Source organism: Notolabrus celidotus, chromosome 19 (genome assembly GCF_009762535.1).
Source record: "Notolabrus celidotus isolate fNotCel1 chromosome 19, fNotCel1.pri, whole genome shotgun sequence".
NCBI classification, from domain to species: domain Eukaryota; kingdom Metazoa; phylum Chordata; class Actinopteri; order Labriformes; family Labridae; genus Notolabrus; species Notolabrus celidotus.
Genome location: NC_048290.1, coordinates 14,894,886 through 14,922,064, shown reverse-complemented (window position 1 = coordinate 14,922,064; position 27,179 = coordinate 14,894,886). Strand labels below are relative to the sequence as shown.

The following is a 27,179-nucleotide window of genomic DNA, read 5'->3' as shown; positions in this document are numbered from 1 at the left end:
GTATAATCTGTAAAACTCAGTTTAAAAACTAGTACCACGCTCTGTATCCGTACCTGTTGATGATGAAGCTCTCTCATGTTTCCTCTTCTTGTCATCGCAGCTGAGCTTAAAGTTGATCCTCAAACGCCATCTAGTGGACACATTTAAAACAACACACTCCTCTGAGCTACAGGTGGTTGTTCTCACATGTAACAGTCACTTTTTAACAACAAACATCTTCATTTCTCTAACCCGTATGTGACCAAAGCAAAGGTCTTGACAAGGATTATGAGGCCTAGAAAAACTTTGTATTAGTACTGTTTATTTATGACACTAGAAATAAATATCCACAAGGGTCTTCTGTAGGTCGTATTACCCTCCAACAACAATAATATCTCTTTGTGTTTGGGTGTTTTTAATGAGCTCTTCCTGAGTCTCCTCATCCTTCATCTTAACATTTGGACAAAGATGTGGGCTGATTAAATATATAGCTTGCACTACTCATTATTTATAGTTAATTATCTATCTATTTATTATTGCTGCTGCTATTTTATTATAAACCTGCACCGGTATTCCTTTTTAGACTTGTACATTGCTGCTACTGTGTACTGTACTGTGTGTATATAACATGGGATTTTTTATCTTTTGTCTCTGCGTGCTGTTTTTTCTGTCCTTTGGTGTTACCTGGCTGCTGGAATCTGAATTTCCTGAGGGAATCCTTCCTAAAGGATACATAAACTAACTATCTATCTATCTATCTATCTATCGTCCAAATCTACAAGACAGCAAATTCATATTTTTCCTAAAATTTCGAGTTATGGTTTGACAGCAGTTTAGATTTTTTATTTTCCACAAAGCATCAAATCTAAAATAAAAATCCTCTCAGCTCAGTGTCCATGTTTTAATTTAGTTTGAGTATTTTCTTTTTCTTCTATCAAATGAGATCTTACTCAAAATATCTATCTGTCTGTCTTTGGACCCTGACAGCAGAAACCTGATGGTACCTGATGGCATTGAGTGGAAAATATGAGCATAAAAATGATCATGCCAATATTCCAGGATAGTAGATTAGGAGGACATAGATTTAGCTGCTGATCCTTTCCAAACTTGGACACCCTGAGCTGTTTTTGTCTGCTCAGTACTTTGACTCAAGGTCTCAAACACAATGAAGTTTTCATTATCTTGTGTTATCTGCTTTCTTCAGTGACCTCATTTCCCCCCTCCCGCCTCCCGCCCCTTCTCTTGCTTAATGACAAAGGAAATTACCCACATGTAAGTAATTCCTGTGATTCCACTAAAACCAACCGAGTGAAAAACGCAGGCTAAATTAAGCCGAGCGAGCGTTTCTTTAAAACGATTCAGGTCATCGCTGTTAATGAAGACAGGAGAGATCAGAGTGTTAAACAACGACCGAGAAACTGCTGAAAGAAATGAAACTTTGAACAAAAAATGTACACCACAATACCTGAAGTATCAAATGTGATACAAATTAAAACTAATATGAAAATTGCTATTTCATTTCTTTTTTTTATTAGTCAGAATGTCCAATAAACACTCCATTTTCGAAGAATAAGAATTTTCTGACAATTATTTGATGGTTCAGTCTTTACAGGGTTAAAAGATTAATTGTTATGATGACAGTTACTTTAGTTAGAATGAGATTATTGTTCAGGAGTTATGATGCCTGATAAACCAGTAAAAACACAGTTCAAACAGTTTGTCTTTGAGCTGGACCTCACTGCTCCTACTAGTCCGTCCACAAAGAGAACCGTATTCCTTCAATCCAAATGTTTTTAAAGGTCATAGCTCGGAGCTTGTTCAGCCCGTAGACTGTATAAAATACAACTCAACCCCTCCTCCGTTTTACATTACCTGCACACATGTGTGCTAACAAGGAGCTTAGGAGGGAGGCATGCTAGTTGTAGGCTGTCTCAATAAACACAAAGGTCGGTTTTACTCCCCACATCTGCAGATTTAAAGATCTAGTGGATGATTTTTATTTTTCATGGAAAAGTGTTAGCGCTAGTTAGCATAGCCATATAGCTACATGTTTGTAGCTGTGTACCAAGACACATGTTGATATGCTGGCAAATAAAACAACAAGAAACACAACATCTGTGACCAATAGTCCAGAAAGGTGCTGCTGCAGGCGCCTCTCCGTCACGATCAGATTCTGGATCAGATTCAGAGGGTTGAAGTAACGCGGGTCTGTGAGCAGCCATGTATATTCAGCCAACATGTAAACATTAGATCAATGTGCTGGAGAGCCGAGGCCACATCCACTTCCTGAGGGGGCGTGGTCAGAGAGCTCATTCTCATTTAAAGGCACAGACACAGAAAACTGCCCGTTCTGAGCAGGGCTGAAAAAGAGGGGTTTACAGGCATACCAAAATCTGATTTGAAGTGTTTTTTTGAGCAATAAACTTTGAAGACATGTCTTGGGGACCTCTTAGACCAATATATTTTGATAAAAAAAAGAGCATAATATGTCACCTTTAAGTTAAATGTGTCTGATTTCACTGCAGCGTCTCAGTCTGTCCTTCCTGTAGCAGGTGTTCCCCCTGATGTCTCCTGAAGTCCCCACTGTTCATGTATCCCTTCCCACACACCTGGCAGCTGTAGCGCCACTCCCCCGTGTGGACCCGTCTGTGCTGCTTGAGGCCGCTCGCCTGATTGAACCTCCGACCGCAGACGTTGCAGCCGTACATCTTCACCCTCGTGTGAATCATGGCGTGCAGCTTCATGTTGCTCGGGTTGCTGAAGGTTTTATCACACTGATCGCAGGCGTACGGTTTCACCCCCGTGTGGATGCTCATGTGATATTTCAGGTTGACCGTGCGTCTGAATTTTTTGCCGCAGATGTCACAGACCGGTTGCAGGCCTGGTTTCTTCCCGGTGTGAATCCTCATGTGGTTCTGGAGCGCACTGGCGTGGCCGCAGCGTTTGCCACAGGTCTCACAGACGTACGGCCTCTCTCCCGTGTGGGTCAGCATGTGATGCTTCAGGGCGCTCCGGTGGCTGCAGCCTTTACCGCACACCTCACAGGAGAAGAGTTTCTCTCCGGTGTGTTTGCTCAGGTGGCTTCTGAGGACGCTCAAGTCACTGCTTCCAAAACCAAGCGTGTCGCAGCAGTTTTTCTTCTGCATGTGAGTCACTCGATGAGTGGACAGGGACGAGGAGGAGAAGAAACTGTCTCCACACATTTCACAAACAAAGTCTCGGCTACCTGAGTGCAGATTCTCATGATCCGCCAAACTCTGCCTGCACTCGAACGTCTCTGGACAAAGCGAGCAGATAAAGGTCTTCTTTAAGGCGCTGCACCTGTGCCGCTGCAGCGCCAAAACCCCGATGAACTTGTTCTCACACAGTGTGCACGTGTGTGTGTGTGGTTTGACCAGGCTGTGACGACGCATGTGTCTGACATAGGTTGACTTGTGCGCGAACTCCGTCCCACACTCTGAACACTTGTGAAGCTTCTCTCCGGTGTGGCGTCTTGAGTGTGCGTGAAGTCCTCGCAGCACAGAGAAACGTTTCCCGCACTCAGAGCAGAGGTGAGGTTTGGAGTGAATCAGGTAGTGTCTTTCCATCATACACTTCAGAGTGAACAGCTTGTCACAGGATGGGCATTTAAACGGGCCTGTAGGCTTCTTGTTTTTGGATGTGTTGGGTGAAGTCTGGACACACTCACCCAGGGCAACATCTGCTCTTCCACCGGAGTCCAACACTGAGCTCTGCTCTGTGAGGACCGCTTCAGGTTCAGACAGAGACCCAGAGTTACTCTCCTCTGTGGCTGCTTCAGCTTAAAAAAATAGAAATAACTCCATAAGTTGAAATAACACAGCTAAAACTAAGAAACAAAAACACTCAGAAGAAATTAAAAACATCAAGAAACTTTTTGTTTTGCTTCTAAAGAGGAGGAAGTATGAACAGGAAACATTTTTGTCATCTTCAGACCAACCAAAAAACCTGAAACCAATTAAAACCTCCTCACTGTCTCACATTTTTATTGTAACTGAAAAAACGCTAAAGTAAACAAGCCTTGTTTTTTTAATAGGGGTAAAAGTCACTTTTAAGAGAACAGAGACAACTACTAGTCCCGGTCCTCTGTGTGCATGCATCAGACTAACGGCTGTGTGGGTTTGAATTAGCATGTCATAAATATCTGTCATTTATATGTAAAGTAGCAGCCGTTAACCAATCATTTGTTATCTTCATATAATAATCTACTCATGTCAAGCTTTTTTTTCATCTTTGTAAAATGCAGTGGATCCCATTCTGTATCTACAGAGTCTGTTCTGAACTCACTAAGACAGGATTTTTTTACTTGATATCACAAACATTTAGAACACTACTCCACACAACTAAGATTTCATACATGACTGTTAAAACATGTTTCTTGAACATTTGGTTGCTTTAAATGTTCAAACGTCTTCCATTACTTCTCCTCAGGCTCTATTTTGAAGGTAATATTAGTTATCTAAAACAGGGGTTCTCAAACTTTTTGGGGCCAGGGACCCCTTACAGGTGAGAACATTTTCCAAGGACCCCCTCATAATTGTAACATAGATTAAGCACATGCTTACTACCATTTGCACTTTTAGATGCCTTTGGAACTATTTGTATTGTAAAACTTATCAATCTTAATACTCCAGACCTGTTCCATAGTGGTAAGTAGAAAACACTTCACCATCTGTGTTTTCTGGCGGGTGTATTCCTCTCTCTTTTGCTTGAAAAAGTCTTTAGTTTGTTCCTTATATTGCAGGTGCTTTGTGATCAGATGTCGCTTTAGCTTGGCTGGCTTCATAGCTTCGTTTGTTAGCACCTGAAGACACATGACGCATTTTGGTCTCCCATCACTGTTCTCAATAAAACCAAACACTATATACCTGTCGTCATATTGTCTTAATTTAGCTAGCTTGGGCTTATCATCACTTGACGATGTGAACTGATTTAGAAATGGCTCCATTCTCACGAGGTAGTAAGCAAAGCTAAGTAGTAACAGGAACAGTTGTGACCGGAGTGAAGTGTGTATGAGTGATATGTAAAAAATTGATGTGATGTGTCACAATCATATCAGTTTCTATTGGCCCTAAGCTAACTAGGGTGGGAGTAATGGGCACAATATGCTGGTTTCACAGTTTTATAATTTATTAGACATTTTTTAATAATTATTTCCTCTACCCCCACACTATGGTTCGCAGATCTCCAGGGGTCCTAGGACCCCACTATGAGAACCACTGATCTAAGAGACTGCTTTTTTTTTTCTTCTCTGCTCCTGACTCCTGGAATAAATTACAGCAGCATCTTGAACTAAATGTACTTTTACCTCTTGGACAATTTAGAAACTTGATTTTAAACCTTTCAACCCCTTTGTAACTGTTTTAGCTCGGTGTACCTGTGTATATTTATTGTATAATTTTAATCAACAGTCCCTCCCTATTTTAGTGCATTTTATAGTCAACCCCCTACACCACCTTTTTTGTATTATTTTATTTTATGTTTAATTTTTCTCAATCTCCAAATCACAAATTATCCTATTTGATGACTTTCGAACTCTTGATGACTTGTTGTTTGTTTGTTGTTTGTTTTTTAAATGTCACTATAACCGACGCGATGTCATTGTAAATGAGGAAAATTTATAACAAGAAAGAGAACAGTATAGCTTTTTTAAAGTTGTCTAAGTGAGGAGCCAGACCTGTGTCAGACTCTAAGCCTGGTCCAAATATAAATAGTTTCAGCACCACCAAGTTACCATATTTGGCAAAAGACAGAGATTTAGAAGACATTTAATGTAAATAGTTTCACTAAATAGTTTGTTTTGCAACTTTTAACCATGAAAAAACACAGTGAACGCTTATACTGGCTGCATGTTTGGAGGAGAGGCTGACACTAAAAGCTTCAAGCAGATGTATCCTTTGAAAAAGACTCAAACATGTTTCAATCATTGCTTCTGAAAACTTTTTCCAAATCTTTTTCAAAATTTAGTACAAAGCTGAGCAAAACTGATGCAGATATGAAGTAGCTTATACAAGTCTGAGAGAGTATTTCTTTAATGGAGACATCATATAATGTAGCAGGTGGATAAATACCTCTGTGATATGCGTGGTCACTCTCCTGTGTTGGAGCTGATTTGTGTTCTCCCAAAGAGCTTCTCAATCCTGTCGTATAACAACAAGAACACAAACTGCTGTTTAAGTCACAAAGAAAGTGTCCGGTGTGTGAACACAACACGTCTATTCATGGCCTCTAACACTGACTTACGCTTCATGGGTCGGGCAGCACATCCAGTTTTTGTAGCCTTTGCTTTCACACTCTGTTTGGCTCCATCATTCAGCCCGGCCCTCTGCTCTGCAGCAGGGCCGTCCTCAGCTTCATGCAGAGACACTGTCAACATCATCAGGATCTTCTCTACTGCTCCTTTGGTCCACGCTGCCATGAGGGCTGCAAACTGGTCCTGCAAAGTCAAGTGTACGAGAGAAAGGTGAGGAAGGGAGAGATTTATCTTGTTAGGATTTCATGTTTCTCAAATGTGACGACACAAAGCCTCCCTCAGGTTGAGGGATATCTCAAGGTTTTTCATCTGATGGTTTGACTAAGAAGTTATCACTTTGGGAACTTGTTACAGACATTTTGTCACTGACATTTCATCTGATTTAAGAATCCTGACGTCATGTCCTGGTGGGACTCTTCACTCCAATTTAGTAAAAAAAACAAAATCTAAATGACACTTTGTCTTAAGAAAGAGCTGGAAAACATAACTTTGAGGAAGGTTTGTAGTTGAATCAACTCTAAACTGGCGACCAGTAGGCTGGTACATTGGTACATTTTCATTTATAAGGCTATTATTGGTCTGCTGCCACACTGCCTCTGTGTCTTTATCACACAGAAAAGTGCTGGACAGTACTCACTGCGTTACCAGGACTTTTTAATGCTTTCTGTCCCACAAGCTCGTACAGAAACTGGGAAAAGGGCTTTTAGGTATTCTACACCCTCTGCCTGGAATTTATTGCAGAATGGCTTGAAACTCAAGGAGCTGGTGTCACTTCATGTTTTAAATGTAAAATGAAAGACTTTGAAGTTGAATCTTTAGAATGTTGTTGTTTTTAGTGTATCTTGTTGCAACTGCCTCCTAGGTAATTGCTCTTTCTGCGACAGACGTGCTTGTAAAGTGTACTTTGGTTATGTCTGTAACTTGTGTTTTCTGCTTCTGACTGTCTTGGCCAGGTCTCCCTTGAAATATCTATTGAAGTGCAATTTTAGTTGTTTTTAAATAACCTGGCGCAATTTTATCCGTGCAATAACATACCTATCTATTTATCACATAGAAGTGTACATAGTGTGTATACATTCGTAATAGTTGCCATATTTTATTCTATTCTATTTTATTTTATTCTATTCTATTTTATCTGTATCATTGCTATTATTATTGTTATTATATTTTTTAACTATGTTAGTACATTGTTGCATTCTCATGTCCCGTGTTGTAAGCTGCTGTAACAAAAGAATTTCCCCCAATGGGGGACCAATAAAGTATATCTTATCTTATCTTATCTTAATTGCATGCAACAGATTGACCATAAATATTGCCTTCACAGATAAAACAGTGTTCATGTTTGATTGATACTATCATAAAGACTTTCATCTATATCTGTCTTGTGATGATAAAGTTGAGTTTGCAGTAGTGTCAGCTGGATTGTATTATATTGTGAGTTATATTAACTAATGCCCCCTAGATTTGATGTTTTATGGACTTTGTATCCTTTTTAGTCTGATCTAGATCATTTTTCTTTATTCATCTCCTAGATCTTATTTCATAAATTAGCTTTAAGTAAACTCTATTGTTGTCTATAAATCTCTGTATTTTATGACTTCTATATGCTCCAAACATTACAACTTGAAATTAAAAAGGTTGTTGAATAATTGAAATGACTTCATATCAAACAGGGAAGAACAACTTTCAATAAACTGAACTCAAGTTCAACAACTTTCTCTTGAAATGACAGAATCGAAGAGCATATGTGTGTGTGTGTGTGTGTGTGTGTGTGTGTGTGTGTGTGTGTGTGTGTGTGTGTGTGTGTGTGTTACCGTTAACTCATCGGTAACTGTCTCTTGTTGTCTCTCCTGCTCTTGGTTCTTCTCCCCCGTTGACATCTTCATTGAAGCTGATTTGGAGCGCTCCTTCTCGGCTGTGTTTTCAGCGTTAGCTGAGCAAAGCTCCAGAAGTCTCCGGAGCTCCTTCACAGCAGACTCCAACACGGTCTCCATCACAGCAGAGATTTCACCCTCAAATTCCTCCAAGCTCGACATGTTGGTGAGTAACGGCATGGTTCTCTCCTGAATTTAAATCTTTATTTCTGATTTTTTGAAGTTTTTCTTGTTTTCCTGTTTTCTTCTTCGTGGTATTTCTCCTACTTTGTTGGTTTCATTAGCGTGCTGAAACAATGAGAAGCACACTACCGCCCCCTAGTGGACCGGAGTGTCATCCTAAACTGTATATATCTTTTATATATTTTATTTACAGTCTATGGTATATATCTATACATATATTTTTATTTACAGTATATTGTATATATTTATTTATTTATTTTTTTCATTTCTTATTTTTATGTTCCTAATTTATTCTGAACACTTATCTAATTTTCACGATGTGATGTCCTCTTATTCTGAAAACCCCTTTTATTGTCCTTTTAATGCTTTTATTTACTTATCCATTTTTATTTATTTATTTATTTATTTTATTTATCCGTGAAAAACCTCTCAACAATGATTTACTGGTCTATTTCCTACCACTTCATTCTGTTTAATTTACATGTATTCCTTTATACCTCTTGCGTTGCATTTTGTTTTGCATTGTTAAAGCTCCTCCTCCCTGTCGAAATGTTTGCTATGTTATTTGAGCCATATTTTTTGTCAAATCACTTTGTAAACTTTTTTTAAAAGGTGCTATGTAAAAAGTTATTCTTATTATTCTTATTATTATTGTTATTATTACATAATATAGCATGCCTTGTAAGCAGTTTTGGTTGGAGTAAAAAAAGAAAAAAAAAAACCTATGTTGTAACTATAGTTAAGCATAAATCATTAACACCGCTATTCATGAATCGCTACCTGATGGATAGAATTACCTGCTTAGCAATCTGACAGCAATGTCAACACTGTCATTTGAGTCCCTCTGTTTAAAGGATGATGAACTTCCATCTACAAATGAAACCAAGGACACGGAGGATGAAAGAGACTTGGAGTCAGATGGTGAGCAAGTCCCTTCAGGATTCATTATCTGCTTAAAAAACAGTATAAACCTGGTGCTGCTGTAGTTCCTCACTTTAACCACAAGAGAACAGTGAAGACCATGATTCTGAAATCACTTGATACAACCACGTAGACACATCTGCACTGAAAACACTGATATCAAAAACAGTTTTTTATAGAGATTTCACTATATTATCAGTACTATTCGGATTTACAACAATCAATAGAGCATATATTGAATAATTATCCTCATAAACCTTCTTAAAATAACAATAAACACAGGAACTTGTGGAGGATAATTACGGAAGAGGATTAGGGCCACTGGAAAAAAATTAAGGTCATTTTTTATTATTATTATTATTATTATTATTATGAGAAAAAAGTCAGAATATGACTTTTTTTCTCAGAATTCTGACTTTTAAAAAAAAATAAAAAAAAATAAAGAACATTTTTGACCTTAATTATTTTTTTCCAGTGGCCCTAATCCTCTTCTGTAGGAAAATGACTCCTCTGTTCACTCATTCAAATTTGACATTACACTTTTAAACTCAATTATCATCGGATGATATACACACAAACACACACACTTGCCGTCTTGCATTTTTAAAGTCCTTTTGAGAGTATTTAGTAAGTGTTACAAACATAACAAAATGTAGTGCGTTGACAAAACTCTTGTTCCTGCTGAACTGAGCCAGTGTGTTACACCAAACTGCTGTCAGCTCAGAAGGCACAAGAGGAAGGTCAGATTTTTCCTCAGGATAATGTCAGGAGACTCCGGTTGTGGCCTTCTGGTGCTTCCATTCAAAGAAGCTGAGACAAGCTTTATTTCCGTGCAATCCACATGGCTTTTTCTTTGAATACTTAGGTTATAATCAACCATGAGAAAAAGTCAACTCAGTTTTACCTCATACAGTAATTTCCCAACCTTTTAAAGTGATTTAATAAAAAAATGTGAAAAATTGTAAACCGGTTGTTCTTTGCAGGACAAAGAGAGAGGTCAAAAAACCTCAGGTGAACATGTGGGTCACTTTATCTCCCTGTGCAAGAAAAAGCAACACTGCATGGGGTAGATAGAGGTCGTCAGAGGAGAGAGGTAGAAAGACGCTTCTCTTATCAATGTTAATAATGTGCCAATACTTTTTTATGCACTTGAAATATTGATCCTGTAATGGGCTCAGTCTTGTCTTTATTCTTCATTTTTCAAGAGTTTTATTGAACTAATAATCTGTTAAACTTGGAGGTGAAGCATGTAGGGAGTTCAGTGGGTTATTCAGGTCTTGCTCAGGCTCAAGACTGCCTAAATCCACCTGATAAGAATTAGTTAAAGATGAGGTTTACTCAAATACAGGAGTTTAAATCAAGATTAATCCAGGGGTCAAGATGAGGGGGTGTTAAATCGAAGTAAGGACAAGTACGCTGTTATTATATTTAATTCTTATTGTTTATACGTCCAAATGAAACAGCTTAATGAATGACACTCATCCATGTCTACATTTTTAGACAACCCTTTTCTGTCACAAATAAACGGTGCACTTGTTGAGTACCTCAGTAATGTGCTGATAAAGCAGGGCAGGCATTTAAAGGGAGAGAATTGTGGACTTTTCAAACAGATTTAAAAACACACAGGTTTAGAAAAGCATGTGTGTACTGAGGCGCAAAGAAGTTATCATTGTGTGTTTTTATGACCATATAGAGGCATGCGTACCAGTGCAGTAGTGTGGCTCATTGATGTGATTGTTTTCGTAATTCATGCCCAATCACTTTACAATCTTACATGCTCAGTGTTGTTTTTGTCTAATAGTCATCACACAGTCTCATTTTTTATCGCTTAAGTTGGTTCGGAATGACAGTTTTCACTTACTCATCATCTTCTCTGTACAAGTGAAGAACTTAGCCACTGTGAACAAAATATAAAGACTCCCTGTTCAGCAGTTGACTAAGCTCTGCACCTGATCAGACACAGCATGTACACACAATATTATCACTAACACATTGATGCACTCATCTTGCCTCAGAAAAGTTCTCCTTTCTTTCTCAGTGATCCGCAGAATGTCAGCTTCCAAAACTCCTCTCTTACAAATACTGTAAGAATAAAAGAAAGCAGGCAGGCATAAGAAAGCATGTCACTGTCCTTGTCTCCAGATCAGGGATGTGTGTATCCTCCTCTGGCTCCAGTCAGCAGCAGTCACCATGGCAGTGTAGTAATCCCTGGCAATGTGATTTTAATTTCTGTCCCAAATCATCATGCCAGAGACCCACATGGCCACGGCAAAAACACAACTCTGTCCTCCAGAGAAAGCCTCCCTTCCTCTTGTCACCTCTTTCTCCTGCTTCTTTTCCTCTTGTGTTCCAGTCCGGTCCTCCCTCCCCCACTCTCTCTCTCCTCTCTCTCTCTCTCTCTCTCTCTCTCTCTCTCTCTCTCTCTCTCTCTCTCTCTCTCTCTCTCTCTCTCTCTCTCTCTCTCTCTCTCTCTCTCTCTCTCTCTCTCTCTCTCTCTCTCTCTCTCTCTCTCAGGCTCCCATGCTCGGTTTAACTTTGGGTATTTCCCTCATTAACTGCTACGCCTATATCAGGAACTCCAGAGAGGCCTAAGGAAGTCTGCCTCTGGAATAAAAATGACAGCATGCTCTTCTGATAGTAACTCATGATAATCACTCCCCGCACTCTGCAGGGTGGGACGGGCTCATGGCAGGTGTGAGAGCATTCCGGGACATGAGATTTAACAGCCATTGATTGGTTTGTATTTTGTCTTTACTGTCACTTTGTAATTGCAGGATTGAAATCAGATTGGATTTAACTCCATTAAAGACAAATTAACAGTTGAAATAAGAAGTTCAAAGTCACAACTAATTAAAAACCTATAATTACAGTAGAAAACCTTTATTCCAAGTAGGCTTTGAGTGTGGCGCTGAAAAGGTTGCAGTGATGTTTCCCAGAGAATCGACTTCTTTAAACAGCAGGGGAAAAATAAAACAAATAGAGTCGTACTAAAGATACATTATTTTTAAAGTTATGCCCAAATATCCCTTCCTGCCCTCAGTCCACTCCCTTGTTTACCTCCAGTGCAGTTGATAGTGATAGTGCTCCTCTAGTTTGCCATCTGTTTACATTGAAAAAACATTCAGACACAATAACCTTTTGGATGAAATAAAGAAATAATGATAAAGACATAATTGGAAACTTAAAATAAATCAAATATCATGTGCAGCCAAAGCAGTAACCTCCATCATTCAATCTGCAAAAAATGAAGCCAGTGCGGAAGTGAAATTACAGCAGTTCCTCTTGTGTCCACTTGAGGTTGGCTCCAAAGCAATTCACCTTTTGACAACCCCAATTAAAACTATGGGTGTTGCTGGTTTGACTTATAGGTGGAGAGCTCCACCTCTTAGCCTGATCCCAGGTCAACAGAAAGTAAAGACTGAGGCTGCTACATACCACCTACGAATGTAGAAGGCAGTAGGTACTGCCTACTACATACTGCATTTGAATTTAGTCTGTAGTCTGACTGTTCTGTTGGATCTGGTCTGCAGCATGCTAAGCCAGACATCACTGGATTTCTGGTTTCCGGCTGATAGAGAAACCGCTTCTTTAGCATCACTTATGATTTGAAAAGTTAAGAAGTGGTTTTAATGTAATTTAATAATTTTCACAACTCCTAAAAATGGAGTTCCCCCAGTCAAAAAAAGAAGAGAAAAGAAAAAGCTGAACGATCACTGTGTATTATGGGAAACAGTACGTTAGGCAGACTGGTCAGACATTGGTAGTGTATGTGTTCAAAATACAACTGACATCCTGACTACTACAGTCAGATGACCAGCTTCTGAAGTTTGTGAACAGGACCGTCCAAGCAGCAGAAACAACCCAGTCTAATCTGCAATGAGAGGCGTTTTCCTAATGTTAGTCAGTACTGAGGTAAGGAAAGGTGAAGGTTAAGGTTAAGAGGCTGCACCGTGATATTTGATTTAAAAAAACTCTGAGTGGGAAGCTTAGCTGATTCCCACTTTATCTCTGATCACAAAGTAAATACATTTTAAAGAATAAAAGACTGATCTCTTTGGAGATTACAATCAGATATGCAGGGATGATGAATTTACTTTTAGTTGAACGACATTAAGAAAAAGGTGCGTTGTTATTCCAGATGAAACCACAGCCACATACCAGAGATACTTCAGAAATATCATCATCGAGCCAAATCCGTCACTGCGTCCTCCTGCATTCAGGAGAGACAGTGTGACCTGTCAGTGAGACCCATCATAGCCTGTTATTGGTCCTGATGGAGGCCTCACCGTCCAAAAGAACACCACTTACGCCACCTCATCAGAAGCAAAGCTTACACGTGGCAGCACATGTCCTCGGCTGAAGGGTTTCTTCCCCCAGACTGAGCTCTGAGGGTAAGAGAAGAGCAAAATGAAGGAGAAGAGAAAGAAAAGGCCACTTACATACAAATACAGACAATATGTAAGATAATCTTTGTTTCAAAATGTTTCTGTTTCCCAAAATGATAAGAAATCTCCCTTTGTTTTCAATCTGAGGATGCATATTTCAATTATTTGTTATTTTTTAAAGTTGTGTGAAGTCTTTTAATGATGTCAAAGACCCACCACAAACTCAGGTGATCCAAAAAAGGATGAAGCATATCAGAAAGCAAACAAATACCATGCCAAGTTTGAGTCAGCAGTCACGTCCATTATTAGATTTAGGATTTCTTGAGATGACAGCGAGTAATAAGCAACAAAAGCCTGCCTACAAAGCATGATAACACTGATGCTTCAAACATCATCTTAAAGAATGAAACAATCATTAAGTTTGCTTGTAAACCAATCTACATATGAGGGAATGGCTCATATAACTGAATGAACATGAGGTCTCAGTCATGATAGTATTTTGTGAGACTCACGCACACTGTACACCACAAGGGGTTTAGAAATATCTCAAATATATTCAATAATCTATATCGAGGTGAGTTGTAGTCTATGTGCAGGAAGGAAGCTTTGTCCACCACCATTACCAGTAATTCTAATCTCACGAAGCAACTAAACGCTTCTGCTAAGTTAACTGCTATAGAGTCTGGTGCTGCAAACACTGGTGACCCAGGTGTAGCCCATGTTAGCTTTACAAACCAAAAAAGATTTGCACCATCCAAACCACCATGGCCTGATTTTAAAGCATGAGCTCTGCAATCTTTAAACCAGGGAGGACTAAAAGGTACATTGTTGAAGAAATGCTTTCCATATCAACTCTCACTCGACTCAGCGACGACAAATGTGTCTCCTGGTTAAAAAGGTTGAATTAAATAAATCAAGACAAGTAAAACGGTAACTCAATACAGACTCGGCTGAGTTTTCTGAACATCTAAATCAACCCAGATGACTGAAATATGCTGCAGCTCCAATAAAACTTGTCCTCTTTCTTCATCCATGTATCAAAGCATTCTCTCTTTTAGTTATTTTATATATAATCATTCAAACTGAGTCATGTTCATGCCCTCCTGATGGTTTTCACTCTTCTTTAAACCTTTATGTGATAAAAATCAAACATTTCACCCAATCAGTTCTGCAGCCTCTCTGCAAAATTCAAATGAGGATACATATTTGTCGTATTTATTGTCAAAGATATCTTATTGAACTCAGTTTATATCCTAATTCAGGATATTACAACTAAAAAAAAGGTCTGAATTTCTTGTAATAAGTCAAAATATCTTCCTCATGCAAAAAGCAAGTTCTTGTAATCAGATGATTTATGTCTTTAAAACTATAAGTCGATTTTGTTTACTTCATTGGCAGATATTTTTACTAATTACGCACAAATTGATTATTTCTGTTGCATATCTAGAAATAAAATGTTAATCTGGACTAATCTGCTGAACATGGCTGACACTAAATTTAATTTGGTGTCTCTGATTAGAAATGAGACAAATACACTCTCCAAGATTTGAGTTCTTGCAGAGCTGGGGTTTGTTTCTGATGTAGAGTTATTGAAATACAGAGCCAGTAAATAAACTTTCCCCCTCAGCCCATCAGTTATGATTCATGCTTCAATAAACTACTTCTTTTACGGTCTGTCACAGTCACATATTCATAATTCATGTGTTACCATGATGGATGCATTCACGTCTCGCTTAACAGTACAAACATTAATATATGTGACCACACACCTTGTGATGGCAGGTGGAGTGTTAGCATGTGTGGACATGATCCTGTAGTGCTGATGGCTAACTCCCAGGTTGTATCAGTTTAGGCCTGAGGCTAAATGTGAGATGTTTCCCATAATGAGCTCGGCAGGCTAACGTTCAGACTGAGTATTGAAGCACAGTGTCAGCAGAAACTATCTCTCCTCAGCCAATCAGTGAGGATTTATGGGTTTTTGATGGCTGCTCTCCACAGCTGTCTCTTTAACTTGTCACTTAAACAGTCTCACATGTCGCATAAATGATTTTCACAATACATTTCTCAATCCCAGAGAATGTTTGTGTTCCGGGTTTGAGTGCCATCAAGTGGAAGTGAACACGCTGTGCCCGGGCTCATACTAAACTTTAACATGATCCTGCTGTGTGCTGACTTGTTATTGGTGCGTGTGACTGCTGGAGCCGACTTAATGGGAATCACACTACAACAACACGCTGGATCCTGCGTGCTGGTGTTTCACTTTTTACATGCTTGATCCACAGAGGCGTGACATACCATGCCTGATCTAAGCATGTGACCCCTGCCGGCTGTTCAGCCACCCTGCCCCTGACCCCCAGACCCCTGCAAGTCCAAGTCAAATCATGCTTGACTTGATGGGGCCTTTATTTAAAAGTGGAGACCGGGTGACTGGGGGACTGCGTTCAAGGTATTAGAGTAACGTGGTGGAAGAGCAGGTTTCAAATTCCTTGACTGACATGGTGCATGCTGTCAAAAATATCACATTTATGAGCAAAAGTTGTTTGTACTAATATTAAAACAGTTGCTGCTGTCCCTGAAGTGATAACATCTGAAAATAAGAAGCAGTGTCACAATATCAACACAAATTTGAGTCTACAGCTATGATAATCAGAATTTCTGCAGGGTGTTTTTTATCCCTGACTTGTGCTACATTTAGAGGTGTGAATGAGTGTAACAAGCAGCAACCTCTGGTGTTGAGAAAAATTACAGCAATGCAGGAGTGCAAAAAATTACAGTACATCAGGTGACCACTCGAAGACCTCAAAGAGACCCCATTAGAGCCCATAACAGTGGAGTTAAACGTGTTGAAAGCCTGGTAGGAAAAACAGCTCTAGTCTCTCTGTGTATTCAGAAACCAGTTGGTGACGTCACTGAGACTACATCCATGTTTTATACACTCTAGGGTTTTGTAATAGTGTTTATTAATCTTAACTTTGCGCTTAATTCTTGACCATAAAAAAACTCTAGTTTAGAGTGAAATACAATTAAAAGGAAACCGGTCAAATACAACCGAATCATGGTGAAATGATAGAAAGCTTGAGGACGCTTTCATCAACTACCTCTTACATTGTTTGTCAAATGAGCTTTTGAGCAGCTTTTAAGAATAACAATGAAACAATAAATCATATTCTAATTCTAATCTAAATACAAAGGCACTTTACTTACGGGGCTTATGCTAGCTTTTTACCCTCCTCTTATGTTTGTTTCTCTGGAACAGCAATAATGTTCCTGGGTCAATTTGACCCGGGGTATATTCAATTATCCAAATGTGTCAGAGCCCCAAAAAATCCCAATACAATTTTTTTTATCTAATTTTTAACTTCATTAAAAATGGTCCACTGGTGTTCTTTAATTATCACAGATCATGGTTCAATGAGGATAACTCGTTTTTCATTCAAATTAATTTTTTTTTTTTTATATATATATACATTGGAAAGCCCTAAATATAAATACAATAGTTTTACATGACATAGATTTTTGTTTATTTTATTTTAAATTTTGAATTTTTTTTTATTTTTATGAAGTGATGTTGATAAATTGACACAACACCTCTTCTGTCACATGCTGCCCAGATTTTTATGCTGCATTTAGCTGGTTTGGAGGGCATATATTGCCTATAATAGACTTTTAAAAGGGTCGATTTGACCCACAACATAACAGGAGAGTTAACCCAGCCGTTGTTAATCCCTAATTCCTCATTAGCTCCTCACACTCATCAAAATATGATGACTTCTGTTTTTAAAAACATGCTGAATAAAGGGATTCAAACTGCAAGTCACAAACAGGTGACATCATGGTGACTGCAACCACGTTCTTACATCCAGACCATGCTCCTATGACAAGCTGTTTTAGTATTTACAGCTTGGGCACATGTTTTCCCACACTTTATGCTAAGCTAGGCTTAACACAAGCCTGTTCCAGCTTTGAAATGCATCAACATCAACATCAAGTGGTGTTGGTTTCCTTAAGTGTTTCAGTATTTTAAAACCTTTTTACCCTCAAGAACACATGCAGTTATTTCTGATACAACTTATAGTTAGCTTAAACTTTCTTGTGTTGCTCTACTGTTTTTATTTCATAATTGAAAGTCCTAAATTTGGCCTTGTTTACTATTAATACTGAGAATAACAAGCAAGAGGGATTAAGACAACAATTTTAAAGCTATGATTCATCACTGCGTGCTGTACTTGAGAGTAGGATGGTCTTCCCTGTCGTCACGCAGCTATAAGTGCATCTTAGGTCTACTTCCCTCTTACCTCCTCACCTACGTTACACAAAAGGACTCAGGAACTCACAATCTTCAATCTCAAGATCTTATATTACGATATGCTCCAAGGGTCAGTGATCTGATAACTTTGAATGCTTTTAAGCGCTCCTTAAAAAACTTGGAGGTGGATGCATCTGTCCGCAGATGTTTTGTTTAAATGTAACTTGTGCTAAAAAGAGATTTTTAGTCTCAATGAACATTTCCTGGTTAAATAAGGGTTATAAATAAAATAGATAAATAAATAAGACACTTCCCACATGCTTCAATTTACTAAAACAACTACATTAATGAAAATAAGTCAAAATGTACAGTGTGTTTAGCATCTTTAAAGATTACGTTAAACATGTTCCCCTTTATAGAAACCCTTAAACATGTGGACTTACTGCATATTGTGCTCAGTCGCCCTCCTGATCAGTGGCCGGTTGACCTTGCCCGTCTGCAGCCTTCCTGTGAGTCCTGACTGCAGGAGGAAGAAGAAGTGGGCTGAGGCTGACGCTGTCCTCTCTTTTATAAATCAGGCTTTATGGGTTCACATAGTGTCATTTGTGCATTGGGTCTGACCCGACTCCAAAACAATTCAAAGGACAGTTTGTTGGTCTGTCCCTCGTCCACACAAAGCAGCTCATTCAGCTTCAGTCTGAGTGTAGGAAGTCCTGTTGTGTCTCAATTCAGTTCAAACAACAAAGCTTTACTGGAATGTAAAAAAAAAAGACAAACATGACCAGTTTATGAGGATAAACGTGTTTATGATGCAGTGAGAAGTATTGTTGATTAAATAGAGTTTAAATAAAAGAGGAAAGCTGAAGGTTTGCAGAACATTTACCATCTTTTTGTTCATATGTTTCACTTTATGGCACCTTAAACTGAGTTTAACCCCAATTCAAGAGGCAAACAATTTACAAAGACACTACACTTCATTTGATGTTCTGATAATGAAAGCGCTGTCTCCTCCATCCTTAAATCTCTCTAAGGTGCTCTTTTTGATTGACATAAATTCTCTTCATTTTTGTGCTTCTTAAAACATTCAGTTTCCACTTGTGTCCTCCGGGTGGAGCCATAGTCATCCCAGCAGAGCCGGCTCCCCTAAGGACGGACGTTGACGCAATGATCCTGTTACCGAACACTTGTGTTCTGGGTTTGAACATGCCAAAGAGCATTAATGGGACTGTTTTGCTGAACTGTACAATGTGGTGCACTAGTTAGAAAGATCATGTCGCATTAGTCATGTTTCTCAGCCGGTATATTCAGGTTCACTGTACTTTTTTCATCCTGCCTGTAGTTGCATGCTGTGGTTGCATGTGAATACTGAAACTGTTACATAAGGTACTTTCACACATGCACAGAAGTCCTAAAACTTCATGACAATGTTTGGGCTGCATGTGTGAACGCAAGAAGCCAACATTTTCGTCCCCAACTTTTTCCATGTCTGATTTTTTTTGTATTTCATTGTATATTCATGTGACTTAACCTTTTCTTTTTTCCCCTTTAACTTACTGTTTTAGTCTCAATCATAACAGACCTAAAAGAGACAGGTGTTGCAAATTGGCATCTCTTTTGATACTTACACTGGACAGCTTTTTCAGTTTGTCCATGCATACTGTTACAAATAAACCAAATATAAATAAGATAAAGAAATAATCCAGAAATCCTTAGTTTAATCTCTAAAAAGTCAGAGAGAGATGATGTCAGAGCACAGAAGGAAAATTAACAACTAGCGAGCAGGCAGGTTGATGACATTTATTTCATGCCCCTGCTCCAGAGCCCACATCACACCCATCCTTCAGCACCTCCACTGGCTCCCCATACAGCACCGAATCCACTTCAAGATCCTGCTCAAGCACTCAATAATCTAGCCCCCTCATACCTGGTCAACGTCCTCAAACGTCACTCCCCCATCTCGAAGCCTCAGATCATCAGACGCTGACCTCCTGTCCCCCATCACCAAGTCCAAGCACTACATCTTGGGGGACAGAGCCTTTGCCATCACTGCCCCAATTCTCTGGAACTCTCTCTCCCTCCAAACATCCTCAACTCTGACTCACTACAATCATTTAAAGATCACCTCAAGACCTTCCTGTTCAAAAAAGCATACAACACATGACCTCTACTCCTGCCCCACTTCTGTCCTTGTTCTGTTTTATTTTATTTATTTGCTTTATTTGTATTTTTAGTATTCTGTAAAGCGACTTTGAGTATCGTGAAAATGACTATACAAATCCAATCAATCATTATTATTCTGTCAAGTTTTATTTCTTTGTCTTTCAAAAAAGGAAACAAGCTTTTAGAGCTTTTTAAATGTCCAGCAGATGTCTCTGTTGCTTTATTTAATTCAGTCCAAATCAGACCCGTTTTCCTGAGCAGACAAGTTTCTATAGTTCAGCAACCAGATGTACGTATCCCACAGCTTCACATCAAAGTCTGCCCTCTATCAGCATGTATGGGCAACAGAGAATTTAGTGAATCCTCAATACAGTAATCGTTTGACACTTCCTGGGTGTATATTGCATAAGCTTCACATGCCAATTATTATGTATTTGAATATTCACAGCACTGGTTTGGATTTTGGATTTGCCTATTTAGTAGTTCATGCATAAGTCTGGAAACTCCCCCTTTGTCTCTGTTTGGCTCGCCTCCCTCTCCTCATCCCTCTGCCCTGCACCAGTCCAGAGTCACAGACCTCCTCAGGGAACATCTGAGACACATCAGGACGCTTTGGAGGACAAGCAGATGTGGATCATCTCTACATGACTCCTTAGCCTTTAAGCAACCTTTGCTTGAAGCCACAGATGTGCTTTGGGATCAGATCTGGGTCTTGGTTTTCAGGATTTAGGATCTAGAGCTTTGATGAAACCTGAAATATGAGGATGTACCAAGTCTTGCAGTTGACCACTTTGTTAATGGGACTCTGTCATGCCCACAGTGCTCCCTCTACCACAGCGTCCAAGGATCCAGGTACAGTCCCCGCAGCCCAGGTGAGGATGCTGTCCCTGGGTCTTGCTCACCTGCTGCAGGGGGTGAAGGAGAACGCCAGGCGGCTGGAGCAGCAGGGGGAGCAGGTTGTTGCAGAGCTAGATGGGACCACAAAGAGTGTGGAGAGCCTTCGTAAACAGAGCTTACAGGCAGGACGGACTCGCAGGCAGGTGAGGAACTATCAGGTTCTGCAAAGGCGATCCAGTTTAGAAAACAGTTCAGACTTCAAATTCTGATTCACAGGCAAGATGCAAGGGCACATATGGTCTAGAATCCCATATGAATGCATCTTGTATCATGAAACTGCTTGTTTGGTCTGACCAATACTCCAAAACCTTTAGATATTTCATTAATCCTGCAGATGGTAAATAAAGAGGCAAATCCTCTCAACTTTAAACTTGAGAATGAAACATATCTGCTTCCTAAATCCCCAAAATGGCCTAAATGGGTTTTCCACACAATGCTGGGTATTTTTGTATCGACCAATAAATCATTGAATAAGTTCAAGGTGATAATGCTTCATTTGTCCAGTTTTACTTTTTAACCTTCATTTCTGAAAACAGGAAGTAGACTGGTTTAAGAGTTAGTATGTAACTAACATTCAATCTTCTTTAGAAGAATCCATGTTTAAGGTTTTATTTCAAGTCCTTGGAGAAATAAAAAATTTTGAAAAACTTTTTGGCAAGGCAGATTTTATATTTTAGACTTTTGTTAATGAAAGTCCTGATCTTTGAATAAAAAACTTTCTTTGCAACTGAAATTTAATTTCAACTTGCTTTACAACTTTTTTAAAAAAAGCCTTTACTGTTATTATTTTTACTTTTAAAATAATCCTTGTTAACTGTAATTATTATATTTTCACTGACACATTCTTCTCTGATAGGTTATTGCAATTTAAACTTTACCTACCTGTATGAAAGATGTGATTTGAATACAGTTTGATTCATTTATTCAGTTTATAAGACCATGGTTTTATGACGGCACTATCTCATTCAAGGTTGTATTTTGAGCATAAATCTGCTCATATCTGTAAAATATTTCTAAATGATAAACTGAAACGAGTCGGAGGCTCCTTCATGTCTACTTCATATGTTTTCAAAAAAAGAGTGGTTTGTGTAAAATGAGTGATGGTACTCTGCACAGACAACAAGTCAGTTAGTGAAAGTCAATAAAAAAAAGGGCACAAAGGAGAAGAACGTATCAAGTACATTAAGCCACTCTGAAAATAATCATCATCTTAAATAACATGGTGGTGTTGTTTTCTTAAGGTGAGGAAGGACCTGCAGATTCTCAGAGCCAGAGGGGACCGGCTGTGGAGGACGGTCAGAGATCTGCAGAAGGGACTGGAGGATCTGGAGACAGAGCAGGGGACCATGCAGCAGCGGATGAACCGGGTCCTTCAACAAGTGAAGACTCTAAGTGAGCCGAGGTCAGGGCGTCGGACCGAGCTCGATATCAGTTCTGTGAAGGTGAGAAAAAAACAGGATGTCTTTAATCTGATCAAGAAGCCGTCCTCTGTATCATCCAAGGGTTGTTATTCTGAGCTGTACTATTTTCGCTGCTTCTCTAATCTTTTCCACCAGTTTTTTTTTTCAGTTTCATATTTCCTGTAATTGATATCATTCTATATTTGTTGTGTCGTAGGTTGTCATGGCTAAACAGGCCAGGCAGCTCGCCAGTTTGACATCAGCAGTTTCAGCCCAAGACAGAATGATTGACAGACGGCAGAAACACATCGATCACCTGGAGAAACAGGTGTGTAAGATGATTTAACCATGTTTAATTCTGCTGTAAAGTTTGACCCCCGAGTGGTCATTTGAGGAACTGCAGTTTTGAGGCGGTCGTATGCTGGCTTCATTTTTTAGGTTTCTGCTCTGCGTTACGTTTTAAAGCAGGATAACCTCTCCTGTTCAGGTTTTGATGTTCCCCTCAGTCCATCCATGCTGTTGACCTGTTCCATAGTTAACTAAGGTTTGAGAAAGATGCTGTTCTTCATCCCCCACTTGTCTCTGTGTGTTTGTTTTAGGCCTCTAAAAGACTTCCTGCAGCACTGAGGGCAGAATCTGACTCTGACTCTGTCTGAGGAGCACAGCTGCATCAACAAAGACTCTCAACCAGTTACATCACAAGCTACAAAATAAAAGCCCTAAAAAAATCATTCAAGGATGTGTCCCAACCAAAGCACATGTCTCATTTTGATGAAGACCTGTTTGGGTTACTGGATTATTTCCAGCACAACCATTCACTTATATTCAACCCAAACATCGTCCAAGGTTGCGTTGTAGCTAAATTTACGGCACATGTTTAAAACAGACACAAAAAAACTGTTCTTGGGTCATGGTGTTGTGGCTCTGACTTCCACAATATTGTGGTTGAAGATGATGGTGAAACACTGCACATACCAACAGACACACACACGAGTCTGAGAAACTTTCTCACACTGACAACCAACCAGGCTCAGAGTTTTACAAGAATCGTATCCATTTCTAATTAAATGATTTTTTGACTCATTAACTTAACCTGATGGTGTTGTAACAGTCACACTCACTTTTAACTCCATATATTATAATTAGTTGATCTTAGGGTCAAAGTATAGAGAACGGACGGATGAGTTCTGATGCCTAATATGGGCATTAAGACAACAAGACGATTAAATGTTGTCACCCTCAGTATTTGGCACTAGAATTTACGGAAGAGGATTAGGGCCACCAGAGAAATAAAAACATTTGAATTTTTGAGAAAGAAAACTCAAATTTTTCGAGTTTATGAAGTCGTAAATTTTTGCGAAAAAACTCAAAATTTCCGAGATTATAAAGTCATAGATTTTAGAGAAAATTTTTAATAAAAAAGTTTTTAAAAACTTAAATCTGTGATGAATCAAACTCGCAATTGCTTATGATAATGTGATGATTCTGGGCTAAAATTAGTAGTATCTCTTTATTGCTGAGTGCAAGTAGGAAGTACAATTTGATAAGGCTGTCATGTGGGTCCATGATGCAGTGAAATGGGTAAAGGGCAGCTTGTTAACAATCCATAAATTCGAAGTGTTCTTGTAAATGTATGACATTATAAACAAGAATATTTCAAGTTTGATTTCTGACAGATTAAGGTCTTTAAAATATAGAAAATTTCGAGTTTTCTTTCTCAAAAATTCTAATTTTTTAATTCTCTGGTGGCCCTAATCCTCATCCGTAAGGAATTACTAACAACTTGAAACTATTCATAACATTTCTATCATTGTGTGCCCGAAATGCCATTTATATGTTGTGTCTAAGCTGCAGCACAGCCACCAGCCACTACCTGGGGCAGTAGCTCTGGCTGGAGGATCTTGCTATAATGCTATTATGCTTTGTTACCTGGATGTAAACAAGCACAGATGACTGATCTTGTAGCGAAACGTGCTTTGTCAGTATGTTGATCTAGTAAATGGAGGTAAAGTTGTTTGTAGGGTTTGTCTGGTTAAACTGATACATAAACACTCAACTGGAGCAATGTGTAACAAGCACAGGTGTGTGGATGTTAACCTGAAAGGAGGGCCAGCCCAGCAGACTCTGTGATCTTGCAATTGTGTTTAACTTTGACTCTTTTCTGAGCGTTTTCCTACTTTAAAATTAATCAGTAAAATTTCTGTTTCAACAACTAGGAAATGAGACCATTTGAAACATCCCTGCAACGGATTAAGCGAAAACATAAGGGAAAGGTAGTAAGTACCTTGTGTTAAGTTGTGAGAATGTGCTCTGACTTCTCAAAGCAACAGCACGCTGAAATACTTAAAGTTTGTAGTGTGAGATTGTTTCTTTGAGATTTTCTATAGAGTAAGTGACAAGTGCAGCGATATTTAAAGAAAGATATACTCAGTACCAGCTCATTCTAAGTATTTTAGAGGAAGTTGATGAAGATCTCCATCGAACAGTCTGACAAAAAGAGGAACTCTTCCAGCATCAAACCTGAGGCCTCACTCCGTCACCCTCACAGCTGTCATGAAGCCAAATGTGACAAAGGTCGTGTGTTTTATCTTGGAGGACTGAACTGATATCCGATGGCCTCAAGTCACTGATGGTGTTCCCAAACAAACTTCCAACAACTCAAACTCTGTCCCACTTAGAGGGGAAACAACAACAGAGAACCAGGGAGGGAAAAGAGGTAGACAGTGAGAGCGGTGAGGGTAGAGAGTTAATCCTAGGAATACATAACGGAAAAAAAAAGAGGGCAAAAAAGGACTAAAGAAGAAAATAAAGAGGAGGAAAATTATGTTGACATACAAACAACAGGGAAACTTAACACACATCCAAAGGTTTTAACAATACAGCAGGTTTGATGAAGAGGAGAGGATGAACGAGCCTCTGGGAAGTGTAAGGTCCAGCATGTGTACCAGAGCTGCAACAGCACCCTCTAGAGGACAGAGGATGACACACAAGACAAGTACCAAAATATGGGTATGACCTAAATATCTCATGTCTCCTTATTCACACTGTACAAGGTGTTTTTATAACTCCTTCCTTTTGAAGATGTTAAGGTCACTAGTTTTTCATAATCAGCAGCTGACTTGATTGACAGACAGATGCAGTATAGCTGTTAGCCAGGAGGCCTAAGCCCCGCCTAAATTCTGACTCTTTGCCTTGTTCTAGGTCAACCGAAAGTTAGGTTCACTCAGCATTGCCAATCTGGCGACCATCATTTGGCTTTAACTCAGCTTCACAAACCAACAGCTCATCACTGAAACTCTGTCAATGTTTGAGACAGTCTGTGTTTGAAAACAGTGAATGTCTGACCCATAACGCCTGCACCACTAATGTCCTGAGGTTCCAAACCAACAGGTTGTCTCCTCCAAAGTATCACAAAACATCTGACACGATGAAGCAGACGGAAATAAGAAATAACAATGTGCTTTATTGTTTAAGATTATCATGTGTTTGATTCTGTGTAAATACCAAGAAAAGAAGATGTATGTGAATAATTGTTACTAATCTCACAGGGCCTTGGTTCAAGTCTTGCTGTGCATCATTTCCATGTCCGTCTTTATCATTTCCCTCCTTGTTTCCTGTCATCTATCTCTGAAAGACTCAACAAGCCACATTGAATGCATACAGTTAAATGAGGAAATGTGTTGTTGAATGTACAGCAAAGTATGATCATCTTCATCGTCATCACTTACATTATTTCTGTGTGTTAACATTTTAAGAATGAAAACAAGGCAATAAAGTAGAATGATATGACTCATTGACTGATAGGAAAATACAATTATTACATAAAAGACATAACCCATCCTGATAGTATGCAAAAATGTCCAACAACCATTTTAATCTAAACAGGTAGGTGATCTTCCTGCTTAGCTCTAAACCTCCTCAAACATGCAATTACATTTAAAAAGTTAATAACACATGAGACTCATACCACAGAATGCACTTTTATATTTTATATATTTAACATGTATCCTTTTTCTCATCTTTATAAATGTGGATTTGTGGGGAGTTGAATGCATGTGGGCATCTTTGGTATGCATAATAATGTATCTACTTTTTTATGTATTTAACTCTTGTAAATTTTTTGTTTGTTTACAAAATGCACATCTTCCAGAGTAGAACATTTTAAAGTGGGTCCTGATCCCAGGGAGTTCACCAGGGATAGGTGGGTCACAGAAACTTAGAGAGACAAAGGGAGAAAATGACAAAATAGATAAATAAAAACAACTAATAATATTATTTTATACATAACATTTTAACATTATTAAGTTGTTAGTTTAACACTGTTATTCTGTCTTTTATATGTCTTATTCCTGGATATCAAAATCATTTTTTTTTGTGATCAATTTTTTATTATATATTTTCATAATTACAACAGAGAAATCCAAAAAACAAAGTTTACGCAAATAACAAAAAGAAGAGTACAGGAGTACAGTGATCATGTCCATTGCCGATATCAGATGAAGGATAAGGTAGCAGAGACCAACAGAAACAAGCAAACAGGAAATACATTTTCCCTCTGTAGGATCGCCATAGCACAAATGACAAACATAGATAGGCAAAAGAAAATTAGAAATAAAAACAAGAACAAACAAACAAAAAAAACAACAACCCCCCACTCCACCCCATCCCCCCAAGCACCCTCCCACCCCATCCCGAGGACCCTGTGGACGGACTAAAATTTGTTCATAGCAACAACTTCAGAGTATTAATGATATCAAGCCAACTTGTCACATTATTGGTTTTAGGATATCAAAATCAATGTGTTCTTTTCTATGCAAATCTTTTAAATAAGGCAAAAAGAACACACCACTTTAGCCAATCAGA

The 27,179-nt window shown here is 38.9% G+C and overlaps 2 protein-coding genes across 3 annotated transcripts; one reads left to right on the top strand and one right to left on the bottom strand.

The window, feature by feature from the left end:
* Positions 1 to 1,492: 1,492 nt before the first annotated feature.
* On the bottom strand, positions 1,493 to 8,391 carry LOC117831076 (zinc finger protein 883-like). The gene is made up of 4 exons (XM_034709558.1): positions 8,065 to 8,391; positions 6,241 to 6,433; positions 6,069 to 6,137; positions 1,493 to 3,778 (listed from the first exon to the last, which is right to left on the bottom strand). Exons 1-4 carry the CDS (start codon positions 8,302 to 8,304, stop codon positions 2,496 to 2,498), a joined length of 1,785 nt encoding a protein of 594 aa, XP_034565449.1. The 5' UTR covers positions 8,305 to 8,391; the 3' UTR covers positions 1,493 to 2,495.
* LOC117831078 lies at positions 8,080 to 23,047 on the top strand. Of its 2 annotated transcripts, XM_034709564.1 has the most exons (5): positions 8,080 to 8,290; positions 20,840 to 21,059; positions 22,158 to 22,358; positions 22,534 to 22,644; positions 22,916 to 23,047. In XM_034709564.1, the coding sequence occupies exons 2-5, from the start codon at positions 20,898 to 20,900 to the stop codon at positions 22,970 to 22,972; spliced, it is 531 nt and encodes a 176-aa protein (XP_034565455.1). In that variant the 5' UTR covers positions 8,080 to 8,290; positions 20,840 to 20,897; the 3' UTR covers positions 22,973 to 23,047. The 2 variants fall into 2 exon arrangements, with proteins under 2 accessions (XP_034565455.1, XP_034565454.1); XM_034709563.1 differs by lacking the exon at positions 8,080 to 8,290 and having other exon boundaries at positions 20,581 to 21,059.
* Positions 23,048 to 27,179: the final 4,132 nt, after the last annotated feature.